Source organism: Dendroctonus ponderosae, unplaced genomic scaffold (genome assembly GCF_020466585.1).
Source record: "Dendroctonus ponderosae isolate FM_Combo_2020 unplaced genomic scaffold, Dpon_F_20191213v2 Dpon_F_20191213_5, whole genome shotgun sequence".
In the NCBI taxonomy this organism is placed as follows: domain Eukaryota; kingdom Metazoa; phylum Arthropoda; class Insecta; order Coleoptera; family Curculionidae; genus Dendroctonus; species Dendroctonus ponderosae.
Genome location: NW_026018715.1, coordinates 4,988,102 through 5,004,100, shown reverse-complemented (window position 1 = coordinate 5,004,100; position 15,999 = coordinate 4,988,102). Strand labels below are relative to the sequence as shown.

At 34.6% G+C, this 15,999-nt stretch overlaps 1 protein-coding gene across 7 annotated transcripts in view; it reads left to right on the top strand.

The window, feature by feature from the left end:
- Positions 1-15,797, top strand: part of LOC109541314 (E3 ubiquitin-protein ligase TRIM37) — a 23,104-nt gene extending 7,307 nt beyond the window's left edge. For 2 of the 7 annotated variants that reach the window (XM_048666543.1, XM_048666537.1), the window contains exons 4-18: positions 6,933-7,079; positions 7,795-7,964; positions 8,025-8,234; positions 9,184-9,363; positions 9,456-9,570; positions 9,625-9,884; positions 9,940-10,195; positions 10,254-10,365; positions 11,076-11,276; positions 11,838-12,029; positions 12,279-12,374; positions 12,473-12,594; positions 12,946-13,156; positions 13,265-13,376; positions 15,538-15,797. In XM_048666543.1, coding sequence (XP_048522500.1) covers positions 6,933-7,079; positions 7,795-7,964; positions 8,025-8,234; positions 9,184-9,363; positions 9,456-9,570; positions 9,625-9,884; positions 9,940-10,195; positions 10,254-10,365; positions 11,076-11,276; positions 11,838-12,029; positions 12,279-12,374; positions 12,473-12,594; positions 12,946-13,156; positions 13,265-13,376; positions 15,538-15,565 — 2,412 coding nt within the window. In that variant the 3' untranslated portion in view covers positions 15,566-15,797. Of the gene's footprint in view, positions 1-366; positions 492-549; positions 698-2,723; positions 2,804-2,871; positions 2,955-3,002; positions 3,462-6,932; positions 7,080-7,794; positions 7,965-8,024; positions 8,235-9,183; positions 9,364-9,455; positions 9,571-9,624; positions 9,885-9,939; positions 10,196-10,253; positions 10,366-11,060; positions 11,277-11,837; positions 12,030-12,278; positions 12,375-12,472; positions 12,595-12,945; positions 13,157-13,264; positions 13,377-15,537 lie in introns of those variants that run through there. The other 5 variants (XM_048666540.1, XM_048666541.1, XM_048666542.1 and 2 more) reach the window with 5 other exon arrangements.
- The last annotated feature ends 202 nt before the right edge of the window (positions 15,798-15,999 follow it).

Genomic DNA, 15,999 nt, shown 5'->3' with positions numbered 1-15,999 from the left:
AACGTGAAAAACTTTCGTTGGACGAATTTTCTTGTAAAGTTCATATTTACTGAGATATCGCACTTTGACGCACTAATGAGCAACCCTGTATATAAGGTGTGCGGTTGGTGCCGTTCGTCGTTCGTAGTTCGCAGTTGCCGCAATAAACATACGAGCGCGCACGTATCCATGTATAAATCCGACGTTGCCTAAAGTTCGTTCGCTCGTCGTTTCCATGCCGTTGGTATTTAATCAAATTTTATTCCGCCGGTGCTTGTCGTTCGTCGTGTAGTTGGCCACAGTGACGGAGTGATTTGAGCCGTGTTTTGTTTATGTTGTTGCCAAGATGGCAGAACAAGACAATTTTATTGAAGATTCTGATTTTAGCAGCTTGCTAATAGAACTAATACAAAATCATGAGTACTTATACAATTTGGGGCATAAGGACTACAAGAATGCCAAGAAGAAACGCGATGCCTGGGCTAAAATAGCGGCCGCACTAAATGCATCTGGTATGCTGATGGTACTTAAATAGAAATTCAAGCATGTTAGAAACTGAATTATTTTCAGTTGATGATTGCATGAAGCAGTGGAAGGGCATCCGTGACAAATATACGAGGCAAAGGAGGGATGGCTTCAGATCTGGTTCATCGGTTGGAACCCGATGGCCCCTTCACTCGAAGATGTCTTTCTTCAAAAGATTCTCTAGACCGAGAAAGTAAGTAAATTGCTCTCTTAAAATAAATATAGCTCATTACCTTTAAGATATATACTATACAGGGTGATTTAAGTAATTCGTGCATTAGAAGTTTTCCAACTTGCAGTTGTTTGAGAAACTTTAAATTTTGTTTCCGATCATAAGGAGTCGGGCCGAAACCATGTAAAATACATTTAGCCCACTAGATATACAGGGTGTACCGAAACTATTACCTAACTTTCTTATTTTAAACGCAAACCCCAAATTTCTTAAGCATCGTTGGATTGGCCATTTAATGGCGAGTTTGGGTAACCGTAGTTTTTAACTTATTTCTTATAGTTTTTGGTATATGTCAGTTGTTTAAGAAAAAAACTGCCAAGACAGATTTTTACGGAACAAGCCCATACCAAAGGAACGGTTCTAAATTCAAAACCGAAATTTGGTAGGTAGTTAGCTGAAAAAAAATGAAAATAATTATTTACCCTCCTGCAACTGAAATAGAATAACGTTTCTGTGTTCTGAGGATCGGTGTGACCACCTTTTGCGCTGTGTTACTATATATTAATGAATCGACAAAGGCTCGCCATTTCTTTAAAACAGCCCTTGAAATCGTGTGAAAAATCAGCGTCCTGGAAAAGGCCATTATCCATTGCGGCTAAATTCCAAAAATGATATAAGGTACGATTTTTCTTCTAGGAAAAAACATATTAACGGTGAAAACCGTTATTAGCCGTTGAGAAAATCAACCAATAGGATATCACAAAATTACTAGTGATTTTAGTTTCCAACATACTCTGTGATCTGTGTGGCCAAGTGCGTTTAATTTTTAGAGATAGAAAGAAAAATGGGTAAAAGGGGGAAATATTCAAGGCAACATAAAAGACAATGGGAGCATGAAACTCTATTTCGAGATGCGACTAATACCAAGATTATTATCGATATTATTTTGAATGTAAACTACCTTCGTTCGGGGTGAAAAACAAATATAATTTTGAAAAGAAAATTTTCAATAAAATAATTTAGAGTCTTCCGTGTATCTTTTATCGAATTCCATAGTCAAATTCAATAGTCCATACACTTTTCATTATCCCCTATTTTGTTTTGAGTATGTATGGAGTAAAGGTGGACGACCCTTTATAAAGCGTTAAAAATCGTCTTAACACCTAGTACAAGGCGTATTCTTATTTTTATTAAGTTTCTCTTCTTCTTGTGAAATTAGGCATTGTCCGCTATGTTTCTTCGTTTTGATTCCTTTTTTCTTATGGGGTAAAGTGGATCTTGGAATTTTATAATTTTCTGAAGCAGTCTTAAACTTTTTCTGCCTTGTCGAATATCTTCGAGTGCCCTAGCGACGTTTTCTTCATTATAGTTCTTAAAATTAATACCGACTTTCTTTTTATACTGTCTAATCATGGTGTCCGCCGTCACCTCTATAAAATGACTTTTTTTTACTTAAAACGCAATTATTTATGACAAAACACAATTATTTATGACAAAAACAATATTTTCTAATGAAATTGCCATGGGGTGTACTAATAATAGAGTACATCAAAAAAAATAACTCATTTTATTTTTTTGTTTATAGTAGGTATTCTCTTGTGTGTAAAATGTGATAAATCATTATCTATTTAGATGTGGCTATGCAAACATCTGTTGTTGTTAAATACCGAAACTACCCTCTGAAATTGTCATAAACATTCTAGGGGTCGCGAGTGACGTGTTACACGGTGTTGCCGCAAGTTTTCAACACTGTTGCGATTGTCGCCACAGCAGTTGCAACTTTGGGCGACAAATGAGCTCGGCAGGGGTTTCGGAAATCTGGTCACACTGGTTACGTACCAAATTTGAGTTTTTAATTTTGAACCGTTCCTTAGATATAGCTGGTTGCAAAAACATCTGTAATGGCATTTTTTTCTTAAACAATTGAAATGTATGCAAAACACACTGTATATCTAGTGGGCCGAAAAGTGTCGTTTTTCGACGTTTTTTTCAATCCGTCAGGAGTCGTCGGTTGTCGCAGGGCATGTCGGTCACTTTTTAATCAAAATAATTTAAAAAATATAATGAAAGTGATGCGTTCAATTTGTCACATTTACTTTTGCGCACATGTGTGTTTCGTAAACAACTGTAAGTCAGAAAACTTCTAATGCACGGTATACGTAAATCACACTGTATATAAATTGAACGTGTTCTAGGTTTAGAGCGTCCAAGATAATGCCCTCAGAGCCTCAAGCCAGCGCTTTAGATGCGACTGCCCGTGTCGAAACTCCGCGAAAAGGTATGTTTTACTAGACCTGTTTTTTTTTATAAACTTATCTGCTTACAGCAAAGAAGCGAAAGGTGGGCACGGAAGGGACCGAACGTGTGGTGATTGCGAAAAGTATTGCTGATGGGTTGAAGGCACCCAGTAGCATTAACCTATCATTTACGGAACACCTGTGCCACCTTCTGGATGCTATGACTGAGGAGGAAGCTGCGGCCAAGCGACGACAACTTATTACATGTTTCTTCCCGGAATAGTTTATTTTAGTTTTAGTACTCGTAATTTTTTACTACTCTTTCATTGATCGTATTTGATTTTATTAAATGTTGAATTTCTTATTAATAGCCTGACGTTCAGTGGACAAACTGCCACAATATTATTTCTGGTGATGTTATGGGCTGAATTCATGGATTTTTGGGTTTTCCTTGACGAATTTTTGAAAACCCCGCGTTTCCTATCGGCCATGACTTGCCTTAGGAACTGAAAAATCTGGGAAACTTCCTCCAGAAATTGCATATAAAAGTGAGTTTTTTCTCACTTAAAGCTACGGATTTTCTCTTTCGATATATATTATAGACAGTCTTGGGGATTTTTCGTATTTCTTTGACAAATTTTTGAAAAATCCGTGTTTACCAACGGCCAATCGCCTCAATTTCGTAACTCAAAAAATCCTGGAGGAATTCCCAGAAAGATCCTATTAAAGTGCTTTTTCCACACTTACAGTAGCGCATTTTCTCCTTCGAGTGATATTATGAACCGGATTGTTGGATTTTTTGGCTTTTCAAACACCATTTTTCCAATTTTTTGAAAAATTGGTGTTTTTTCTACGGCCAATCGCCTCGCCTTAGTATTTGAAAAATACTAGAAACTCGCAGAAATTTCCTATTAAGTGGGCTTTTCCTCACTTAAAACCGCGGACTTTCCCTTTATACTTATATTATGGGCCGGATTAAGAAATTTTAGGTTTTTCCTTGGCGAATTTTTGGAAATCCTTGTTCAACGTCGCTTCGATTTAGTATCTGAAAAAATTCTGAAACCTTCAAGAAATTTCTTTTTAAAGTGAGGTTTTCTTCATTTAAAGAAGCAGATTTTCTCTTTAGATTGTTATTCTTGGCAGGCCTCAGAGATTTTTGGTTTTTCCTTGACAATTTTTATAAATCCGTCTAATCGCTAAAACGGTCAATCGCTTTCTCTTAGTAACTGAAAACATCCTCGAAACTTCCAGAAATTTTCTATTCAAGTGAGTTTTTCCTCACTTAAAGCAACCGATTTTCTAGATCTTTTTGGACGTTAAAACATGAGTGACAGAACTCATGTTTTCGCATCGCCTAACTCGACCGCCAGTGTGCACGAACCCTAAACAGCGCATTTTCTCTTTCTACTGATATTATGAGCCGGATTGTGGGACTTTAGAAATTTTTGAAAAAATCGAGTCTAGCCTTAATAACTCAACAAATTCTGAAAACTTCCAGAGATGAGAGAGAGAAAGAAAGTGAGTCCAATTTGAACTCTAGAAAGATTTTCTTCAGGGATATACCATCAGAACGGTTTTTTTTTTAATGATTGGTTCAACTTTTCTAAGTAACTTTTCGAACACCGACTTAGTCACTGGTTAATTAAAAAAAAAATTTGCGTGTCCATACTTTACATTTTCTCAACATATTGAAAGTTTTCCTTTTTATATTTGTCTATTGATAGGCCTGACTTTAAACCGCAGTATCTGACACTCTTTCTTCAATAGCAAATATGAAGTTAAAATGAACATAAAAGCAAGTAGCTTGCATCTCCACATTTTGATATTAAAATAAAAAGAAAAGAAGAAAGTGTGTATTGTTGGGTAAACACTACACACAACATATTAAATCATATGGAAATACAATCTGTCAATCTGACCAATCCAATTCCAACGTCGGCAACTGCAAACTGCGCAATATAAATCATGAAAACACGAACAACAGTATGGCAATTGCACGAACGATGAATGGCACCAATTGCAGAGTTTATCAATCCAGATTAAATGGCACACATTTGAACATTTAATTTGATTGTTGTTCTGTTTCTTGGAATAAATTGGTTCTTTTGAGGGCCACAGAAATTTTAAAGAAATCGTGGCTAATAATTATTGATAGGTGCAATCGGAAATTTCTCGGCAACTGTTGAGGTTAAGTACATATAATACATGTTATCTGAATCATACTTCAATGGAAAATTCCAAATTGAAATAAAAAGCTTCCAGTTGAAAAGTTGATGTTCGTAGCTTATATGGACCACCCTGTATAAATAAATTTGGTATTAAAAAATTCGCATTTACAAATAAAAACTGACGGGTCGGAGCATTTTTCCAAAAATGTGCCGTCTAAGTTTTAAATGAATTTTGACATTACTTCTGGGCCTCACTGTAAGCATCGGTAACTCAGAGAATTTTCAGGACTTGGCGTAGTGATGTCGAGACGGCTTGGTGCGCCAACTCAACGCACCGGCGTTGAGGTTAAATGTTAAGCGTAATTCAAAGTGCGGCACGATGGGTCATGTCTCATTAGCGCATAGAGCGGCAACAACAACACAGTGTTACCCATACACTCATTGTATATTTTCTTTTTATGGGGAGGTTGAGATTTTTAAGGGAAGAGGTTTATCTTTGTTGCTATAAGAAAGGCTATTCGGTTTTGTTCCAACTCTGAAACTAACAACAAAAAATAAAAATATTGAAATTGGAAATTTTCAGTTTTCTTCGCCGGAAGAGAATAAGTTGGAAGCGAGAGTTCGCATCAAAACTTTCAAAGAGCCATTTTATTATTTTTTATTTCTTAACGTTTTCCCTTTCCTTCCTCTTTAAATTATTCTTATTATTATAATTAAATCCAACTTCGTATCACTTTTTCAAGGTGTTCCATTGGAGTGAAATAGCTTCATTCCGCGTAAACGGTTGGAAATAAAAATAAAAAAGCGACAGAGAAAATAGGAGCAAAAAATGTAATCAAAAGTATTTTTTAATTTTGCGATCTGTGTATGATAACATTATTTTCAAATATACAAAGTATCTCAGAAAAGTACTACGATGGTTTTTCAACTGACACACGCAAATGTTCTCTTCATTTTTAAATTCAGCATTCAATTGGTAATTATTTCATACGATACAACCATTGACGATCATGTAATTCTGTAGTTGACCGGAAATTAAAATTTTCTTGCGGAAAGTGACACTTTCAAAGTATCTTTGTCAAAATTAATTTCTCATAAAAGGTTAATGCTTCTTTTGTCGGCTGTTGGAGCAAGAAATGGGCTTTCTTTTTCTTACTTTAAAATTTCATTTGTTTCTCAGATGTATTGTATACAAATTATCACAGTTTAAATATTTCAATCGACTGCAACAATTTTTTTAAACTTAAAAACCACAATCTTTTTACTCAAATTTATTCGACATCTTATTCTTCTGTCTAAACATGAATTTAATTAAATTGCCCAACGAAAAAAACACAAAGTTGAACTCGGTAGAGCACTTTTGCGACATTCTGTACACATGAAAATCATTTTAGTATTCAGACTGCAAAACTAAAATACCACTATATTTTTATTTTTTGCCTATCTAGACGTAATGAAGTTATTTCATACTAATGGGACACCCTGTATAGGAGAGAGTACACCCGCAAAATGCCACAAATATAATACGAATCGGCGTATTCTTGTGCTGTAAAATAAACATTTCTAATAGTGTCAATCAGCACAACTGGGAAAACTTAACCCTTTGTATTATGAAAACGCTTTTTCTAAAAGCTAATTTCTAAATTAACTTTTTACTTTGTTACAACTGAATATTACATATGTATACCAAGTAGAGGTATTACATCAGGAGACACCCTGTAAATACCACATAACGATAGATAAAACGTTCTAAGATTTAAAATAATCTTATCAATTGTTCTCTTGACATACCGTCAACGAAACTATTAGCTTCTACCCCTTTACACTTTTTTTCAACAATTTAATTCTTAGGAAAGAAATGTCGAATCTGTGAGATCAGCGAAGGATGAACGAGTCAGAGAAATTCGAAATGCTGTTGAGCTGATGATAGCCAGACTGGATTCCCAGCTTAAGACGAAATTGTTGACATTGATGGGCCAAAAGGATACCTTAACTCAAGTACTTATAATTATCTAATTAATTTATATCCGAAGGTTTATTGTTCATTTTAATAATATTTCCTACGCCCTTCTTTTACTCAGTTCGATGTTTTCTTTAATGTCAATATTTTAAGAGCAAGACATAAAACACACTTAATTATAAGAATTTTAATTAAAGAAAGCACCCGCTATACTTTAGAAAATAATTGCTTATTAAAGTTTTGAAATTCTAAATAAAATTTGGCCTAATTGCCCAGAGACTTAAAGCAAAAAACCAAATAAGAAATTTTTGTTTTTCGCCACTTAAACGAGGGCCCAGAAACAAAACCCATTTCGGCTGAGATTGATAGGGATTGTTTTGCTTGTCTTCATGTTCGCATTCAGGATTTGCATTTTTTTAAAATTCAGTATGTATTTTGGGGCAAATGTGCTAATGATGTCCTACATGGTTTTTAATTAACGTGTTTTTATCAAAGTGTTAATGCAATCAGCAGATACAAACATTTACAAATATTTTGTGTGCCAATCGTTATTCAAATTATCAAATAATCAATCAACTGTATAAACTTTAACACTGCTCATTCAAAATTACAGATCATTACACATCTTTGTGTTTAAACGGTATCCAAAATTGTAGAAATCGACGCACAGACGAGTCACACGTCTTTGACTCACCAAGTATTTTTTAGTTAAAATAAGTTTATTTAAATGCAACAAAATTGCATTATTTTAAGGAAACTGAACAATTAGAACACTTGCTTCATGAAATTGAACACCAATTGCATACCTGCACTAGATCGGAGTTGATTATTAAAAGCGCGGAGCTCTCTAGAATGATACACAATATTCGAAAAAAACCTATGACTAGTTTCGTCACAGCTCCAGTTCCTGCCGATTTCCATAGGTAAACTTTAGCAAACCAGTTATGTTAACTTGATTTGAACAAAAAATAAATGATTTTTAGTGAAATTGTTCCGGCCTACAGTAGTAGTACTTTCGTTATGCATGGGTTTACCCAGTTGCAAAGAAAAGCTGATCCAGTTTACTCTACACCTCTTCACTGTAATGGGCTATGCTGGAGGCTGAAAGTCTATCCAGATGGAAATGGTGTTGTTCGTGGTAATTATTTATCAGTGTTCTTGGAGCTAAGTGCCGGATATCCAGAACCATCTAAGTAAGTGTATCAATATCTTAATAAAATGTAACATAAACTTAGCGAGTCTAACAGAAATTAATTTTAACTGAATTTGCTAGACTAGACTATAATTTGCACACATTTAGGTACACATTTATTTGTATGGTTTTTTTTCGCCCAACGCTTACATCGAAAACAATATTGAGCTAAGTGAATAAAAGGTAGTAAATGTTTGAACTAAGACATTCTTAAGCAAATAATTAACAATGTCAAAACAAATTAAAAAGGAAATGTTTAGTTTCCCAAGCATTTATTTAATATCGCGCGACTAATGCGAATTTTATGCTTTACCACCCAGAATAAATAAAAATGTTGCCAAGTCCAACAATGGTATATTTTATATGAGTACGTGCCAAAAACATTAATAAATAGACAAAGCTAGTCATTCATAAAATTGGGAGCAACATTAAATTCTGCCCATCGGCAATTTGTCAGTGGGAAACAGGTGGTAGGGATGAAAGTAGTAAAAGTAGGTACCGATCGATATATTGACAGAGAGTAGAATTAATCGGAAAATCAACTCGCCTGGCAGCTAGGCATAGGCCTAGTAATTTCCTGTATTAATCGATTTATTCTAAACATGAAAGGTTCCCTTGATTTGCTGACTTCCTTCTCTACATTATATGTTTGAAATTCAACATGCTATAAGAGTAACGCAACGTTTTGTCGAACATTGTTACGGTTTTTACAGGACAAACAACCAGTTTTTAAAGGAAAAATTTATGAAAAATTAAAAATCAAATTCCCCTGTCCCTGACACTATCTGCGTAATCATTCACTTTCAGAGTGCGGTAAGTTGGTTAGATCATTATATGTTTGCCTCGTGAAATTTTTGTAGATTTTTTCGGCACCTTTTATGTAGTCGACCGTTGTTTCCATTGAATAATAATAAAACCCTACACTATTTCCATATTATGTCTTGTTTCAGGTACGAGTATAGAGTAGAGATGATTCATCAGACAGAGCGCGATTCAGATAAGAACATTGTTAGAGAATTTGCCTCTGATTTTGAAGTGGGTGAATGTTGGGGCTACAACAGATTTTTCCGCTTAGATCTATTAGCCAGCGAAGGATATTTAAATGTGCCATTAGACACTTTGGTGCTGAGGTACGTCTACTCTAGTTTTCCCATAGGTAGTCAGCGTATTATTTTACTTGCTGTATTGTTTTCTAATTGGAAAGCTTTTATATTACTTCAAGGTTCCAAGTTCGAGCTCCTACATTTTATCAGCGTTGCCGAGACCAGCAATGGTACATTAATCAATTGCAAACTGTCCAAAACCAATATATATCGCAAATAAATGAATCTAAAGAGGTGCGTATCATCATAATGAGGATTCAAAGTTTGTTTTATAAAATTAAATTTCAGCGTTTAGCTGCTGAAATATCAAGAAACGCAGTAGCGGCTACTCTAGGCGCAAATTCCCAAGGTGATATACCCAGCGTTGCTCTGGTTAAAAGCATGTACGCTCTTCAAGCTTTACCATCAACCGTCACCATCGATGCGGCTATTGATAGTCGTTCTGTACCTAGTTCTTCTCAAAGTAATGTGGCGGAAAAGTCTTATTCAACCGACCTTGCCACTTTAACTAGAAATGTAAACGCTGCTGTTGCCGGATGTAGCACAAGGTAGAAGTGAAAAACAAACGACGCAAAACAGCGGTTGTATTACTTGTGCTTTCAGCTTGTCCCAAATGAAAATTACCTCTACCGGCGAGTGTCTTTGTAACTCAAAACCGGTTCAAAGCAATGCTAACAGCAGCAGTTCGACGTCCGCCTCTTCAGTTCAAACTCAAGTAATTCATGGTAAGAAATCGAATGGCTCCGAAACAACAGAATCTTCGCATCACCTCCTGGGATTGGGCGTGTCTTTGAGTTCTCCTAACTTGCTGAACTCTGCTGTCTCACTCATGCTTAGCAGCAGCAGCAGTAGCGAAAGTGTAAGTATTCTAAAATAATTTGTCAAATTCTGAGAAATTTATATTTTTTATTCTGCAGGATCTTAGTGAACCTGAACCTTTAATTGAAGAATTCGGATCTCAGGAAGCGAATCTTATTGTGGGAGACAACTCTAATGACGAGAATGATGTCGACGTAGAGGCTATGTCAGGTTAGTAGTGGGTGTTGTTGATTAATTTAATTTTTGCTCATCCCGCCGATAATTATGAGATTATTCACTATAGAAAACTTGAGATTTGCTTAGAATAATTACAAATAGCTTATCTTTAGTGAACTGCGAACTTATACTTTTAATATCTATTCTTGACGACATACTCAACTGGTACTTTCCAAGCGCAATTATGAAATTATATTCGGTTCATATAGGAAATGGAGATTGTGGAAACCTTTCTTGCGATTCATATGAGTGTCAGAGCCCTGAACGTGGTAATCATGCAGAAAAAGATACTCAGCCTTCTTATGACTTTGAAGAAGCATAAATTTGAAGCAAAGAAATATTTTTTGTCAACCGAAGCTATTTCTTAAATTCACCTTGTAAACATGCACTTTTGCTGCTATTCTTAAAATAAACAGGCATTTCTAATATAGATTGGCGAACATTTTGTAGGTTTATATTTTAACGTTTTACTGTGTTTCAATGGTATAATAATCAATGTTAGATTCTACACTTTACTCCCAAGCTGCACTTTAAATTTGTTATTACTATAACTGACGATTTGATTCTCTTTAAATTCACTAATTCAAAAAAAAATTTCCTGAAATGATTAATCCCCCTCAAGAACTTTGCAAGTTAACGGAATTATGGTGAGACCATTGACTCTTATAGGAAATTTAATATATTTGTAGTTTATATTATTTCAGGTGAAAACGATGTCGAATATGCCGAGTTTTCAATGACTCAAGGATTGATTAGACGAGATTCTAATTCGGCCGCAAGCAGTGTAGCTGGCGCTTCGGCACTGTCTCCTGCTAATTTAAGCATCAGCCTTGAAGATCAATTAAAGCTGTATACCCTCTTTGATGATGCAGACAACAGGCGCCAAAATTTTGGCAATTTGAACGGTAATACAAGAATGTATCACATATAAACGAGATTCATCTTTTTTGTTGTTCTATTTTACAACAGTTGCTAGAGCGTACTATTTTTCGACATAAGATCACGCCCTGAAAATGCATTTTGCACCAACTCAATCTTGATTATATTTGCTATAATCTTGTACAGGGTTTCTCCTCATAAGTTGACACCCCTCCTAGGACACATAGAACCTGTTTTATTAAAAAAATACTTTGTCGTAAAATTTTTACATTTTTATTTATTTATTATTATTTATTATTAAAAAATTTGATTAAAATTTAACAACTTTTGTGTTTGCCACTTTTACAATTTTTTTCAAATAAACGATCTAGGGGGGTGTCAACTTATGAGGAAACACTCTGTACATAATGGCATTGCTAGGGGTAAAAACCGTGGAATAAAAAATTTCAAGTTTAAATATGAATATCTATTTCTGAGCCTATTATTAACCTTCGTAAATAATAGCCCCACTTTTTAAAGACTAGAAGTACTTTGAACGAGAACAGCTTTATAGTTGCGTATATATAAAATGATATCTATTAATTCAGGTGAAAATCATGTGGAACTCGATTTAAGCGACGTTTCTATGAATCAAGGTTCGATTAGAGACAACTCAAGTTCCGCTGCGAGCAGTACGGTTGGCGCATCGGCACTCTCTCCTACCAATTTCTGCAGCAGATTGAAGGAAAATTTAAAGTCAATTAATTACTTTGATTTACCAGATACTAGTCGCAAAAATGGTAATAATCTGCAGGGTTATTTATTATTTAGTTACAGTGCTTTAGTAATACTGAACAACGTATCGACTCTTCAATTACAAGTTATTATTGCTGAGATTTAGTATTGATCAGATGTATTGAAATTTAGTTACCTAATTCGAGATGGTGTATAAGAATATTACTTATACTTATTATATAAGAAATTTCTAAACAACAATGCGTTTCTAATTTTAACTATTATTAAATATTACAATTTTTTAATTTTTAAAGCAGCCGTTCCTCCAGCCTCCACGCCTTTATTGGACATGACTGTGTCTAATATTGACCTCGCGCTTATGAATCCTACATTATCAAGATCATCCGAAGGTGTGTATATTGTTTCAAAATGTTTAGTATTTTGATTTAGCTACAGCTATCCAAAAGAGTCGCAATTTTGAATATAGAGGTGTAAAACAYTATTTCAGACCAACAACGGCCTACACTGGACAGAAAGAAACTGAAAAAAAGATACGTATGCCCTGATGTTCCCCCGGTTAGCAATGTTGTGGGTGATACGTGGACCGAAGTCGTACCCATTAATACTAAGGTATTTAAATAATGAAATCCGCAGAATACTTGTTATCTTTTATTGAACTTACTCACTTGAAATAATTTAGTTGTGTGACTGATACTTGCGGTGGCATTTATGTTTTCGATTATATTTAGTTTCGACATACGCTTAGTAGGTAAATATTAATTAATATTTCATATTCGAATATAAAATTAGATACTTTTGTATCGCATTCGGTTATTGTGGAGTTTGCAAGTGAATATCACTAATAAATTGAAAGGAAATGCTATAGTCAATGTTATCGGAAAGCAAAACTTGTTACTTTTGATGCGACTCATTATTAGTAGAATACGTTATATTTAAAATAAGCAACAAGGAATATTGTAGGAATCGGTAATGGGTCCGCTTGAGTCTTTTTTACGCTCAATAAACTGTTATCCAGACCATGAACAGAACCGAAAGAAAGAAAGTGTACCAAATGAGCGAAAAAAATATTCAAGATCTAGTCAGCTCACTTCATTGCTTCAGTCAACTTTGCCTCCTCCTCCTCCTTTAATGTGTGATGGCTCAGAAAATGCGGGACAAGCTTCAAACACTGGTAATAATTTATATTTTTCAGGCAGTATTCAATATTTTCCTTAATATATTCGGCTCATGCGGCTTGAAAACATTCGTATTTTGAATACTATACCTGAATTTTATGTAGAATTTAGTTGGACCCCATCTCTACTGAATCAGAGACGCCCTCCTAAAACTCCAAAGACTTCGAATGGAGATAGTCACCCTGCACCAGAAAAAGATGATAAGAAAAATAAAAAGTAGGTATCTTTCCAAATTAGTTTTGCAACTTTTTATGTTATTTTAATCTGATCTTTTCTACAGAAAATTAATTATATTTTAACGAAAAACTAATTGTTTTGCTTTGCCGCCCAGAAGCAGCACCTACCTACCGTTTGACTCAATGTAGATTTAACTCTAAAATCTCATATTTATATCTCATGTCGCAGATTTTCTTTTTTTTTTGGTGAGGACCACCAAATTGATTTTTTTTTCGTGGGGATGTAAAAACCGAAAGGTAATGTTTTGTTTATTAAGTATTCTTAAAAATGAGCATTTTAAGGTTTACTCTTAATTAAGGGTTTTCGGAACCATTTGAGCTGCTAAATTAGTAACGTAAAAGTGAGCAGAAGCACAGGATGGTTTTGAATAATATGCCTTATAAAGTTAAAGCCGTTAAAGGCTCACTCAATTTTAGTAGGAAACATTTACTCGATAGGATGGTTTCATGAAATATACAGGGTGATTCACAACTGGCTTGGAAAGTACGAGAAAAATATTGAAATATATTTTTTTTCCAAAATATTATAAGATATTAACAAATTGAATGTGAACTTTGTTAGTAAGCATTATTTTAAAATGGTCCCATGTTTGATTGATAGCCATTGGAATACTTAAGCATTCGAAGCGAAAAATTGTGGTATTTGCTTCAAATTACGAACATTTTTGATATTAAAAAAGTTCTCTTTTGCATTTTTCTGATCAAAAGTCAAAGCGGCGATGATGTTTTTTGTCATTAACAGACAGTTACAGGAAGATAGCCCTTCTCTTACAAAATGTACGCCAATATCGAATATGTCATTAGTTATGGCGAAATGCCGCATTAACATAGCAGAAGCTGTAAGATCTTACGCCAAAAAAGGTCCAAGGCTCTGAAGATTGGCCCCAGGCAGATAGTGGACGACAATAGATGTTCGGGTTCCAGGCACAGAGGAACAGGTATTGGAGATAATTGCAGCAGAGTATTCCAGAGGTACTCAGAGCATTGCACAACCACTGACACTTTTCTATGCACTAAATAAAATCGAGAAAAAGCTACATTCCTACCACGAATGTAAGATACACAGAACACAAGGACACATTAAACCAATGGTTCGCTGAACACCGGTACAAACTGAGCAGGAGTTAATCAACTGAATACGAGAAGAGTGCACAGTAAGGTGATTACACAGGCACTAACTTGTTTGGAGTTAGATACAGGGATGTATGTTTATTTGTATGCACATCAATTCGAGGTTATGGTGACAACAAAGAACAATTTGACATTTCGAAAAAGGAGATTCCTAAATCTAACGAATCCTGTTGAACTTACCGTTTATCCTTATCTATTTTATTGTCACTTTCATTATTTTTCCATGGCTACCGGAGTTTTTAACAATAATGTAGATTACCTTGAAAAACATTGTTGCCATCCTGCTGATTTAGTTTTTTGAAAATTTCTTAGTATTTAAAAACAATTCTTTTTTAGATTATTTTTGTACTCCTAAAACACCTCCAGACAGAACCTCCCGAGGAATGACGCCAGTTTTGAATCATCCTGTATGTACTTCCGAATAAATAGAAGAGTAATACCACAAAATTGGCATGAATTTATGAACAGACTATAATGCATATACTTTTACAAAATTATATGTTATTATGAAGATTATTAGACATGAGAGAAGTTTTAACACTATCTTAGTAAACAGTTGTTTTAATGTCTTATCCCCTGTTGGGTTWGTAAAATATGKGTCATTCATRGAGCATCAAAAATTAGCTTCATTCCGCCAAAGATACTGTTCACAACTTATTCTAGAGTGGCTGTCTTAAATAGAGTATTTGTCGTGTTTCGAGCAAGTTATCCGAGCTTGATTAAGGAGGATGCTCATGCATTCCTTCAATTGCATTATAATGCACAATTTGCATCATATTGACTGCTAACATCTTTCAGATACAAGTAAATGTTCATTTTTCCCGTACTATTCTCCAAGCATAAAATAACCGCCCTAGATTTGAAGGGCGGTTATTTTATGTGTGGAGAATGGAAATAGCATAGAATTTTATACATGGTTTTAAATCTCTAGAAACTAGAATCTCTAAAGTTAACATTCTTAGACAGTTTACCCTGGGTACTTAAATAAATATTATTTTTTTATTTTTCAGATCAGATCGCGAGTCTCATTCATTGTAAACGCTAAGCGGGTTGTAGCTGAAAACCATATAAATTTTCTTAAATTAGTTATTGAATTTATGTCGGTATCGTTCATTCCATTGTGTTGAATATGTGTAGTTTTAAATTTAGGCTGTGTACTTTATTATTATTATTGTTATTGTTTAAATTAGGAACACGCGAATAATCTTTTAGAAAATTGTGCTGCTTATTGGAAATTGTACTTTTTTGAATAAAAATTTATAATTATTAAGCACAAGAGAGCTAATTTCTACTGTCTGATTAATTGAAACGTATTTCCTGTTATTTCCAATTGTGACGGTTGAGTTGAGTTTTAGCCATCCACTCCTCAATTTTCTTTATTAAAAGCCAAACGGTCGCAATCAGTAATACAAAAAAAATTGTGCGATTACGTGCTATTTTTCTGTAGGGGGTGGGGTCCAGTGATGTAAGCG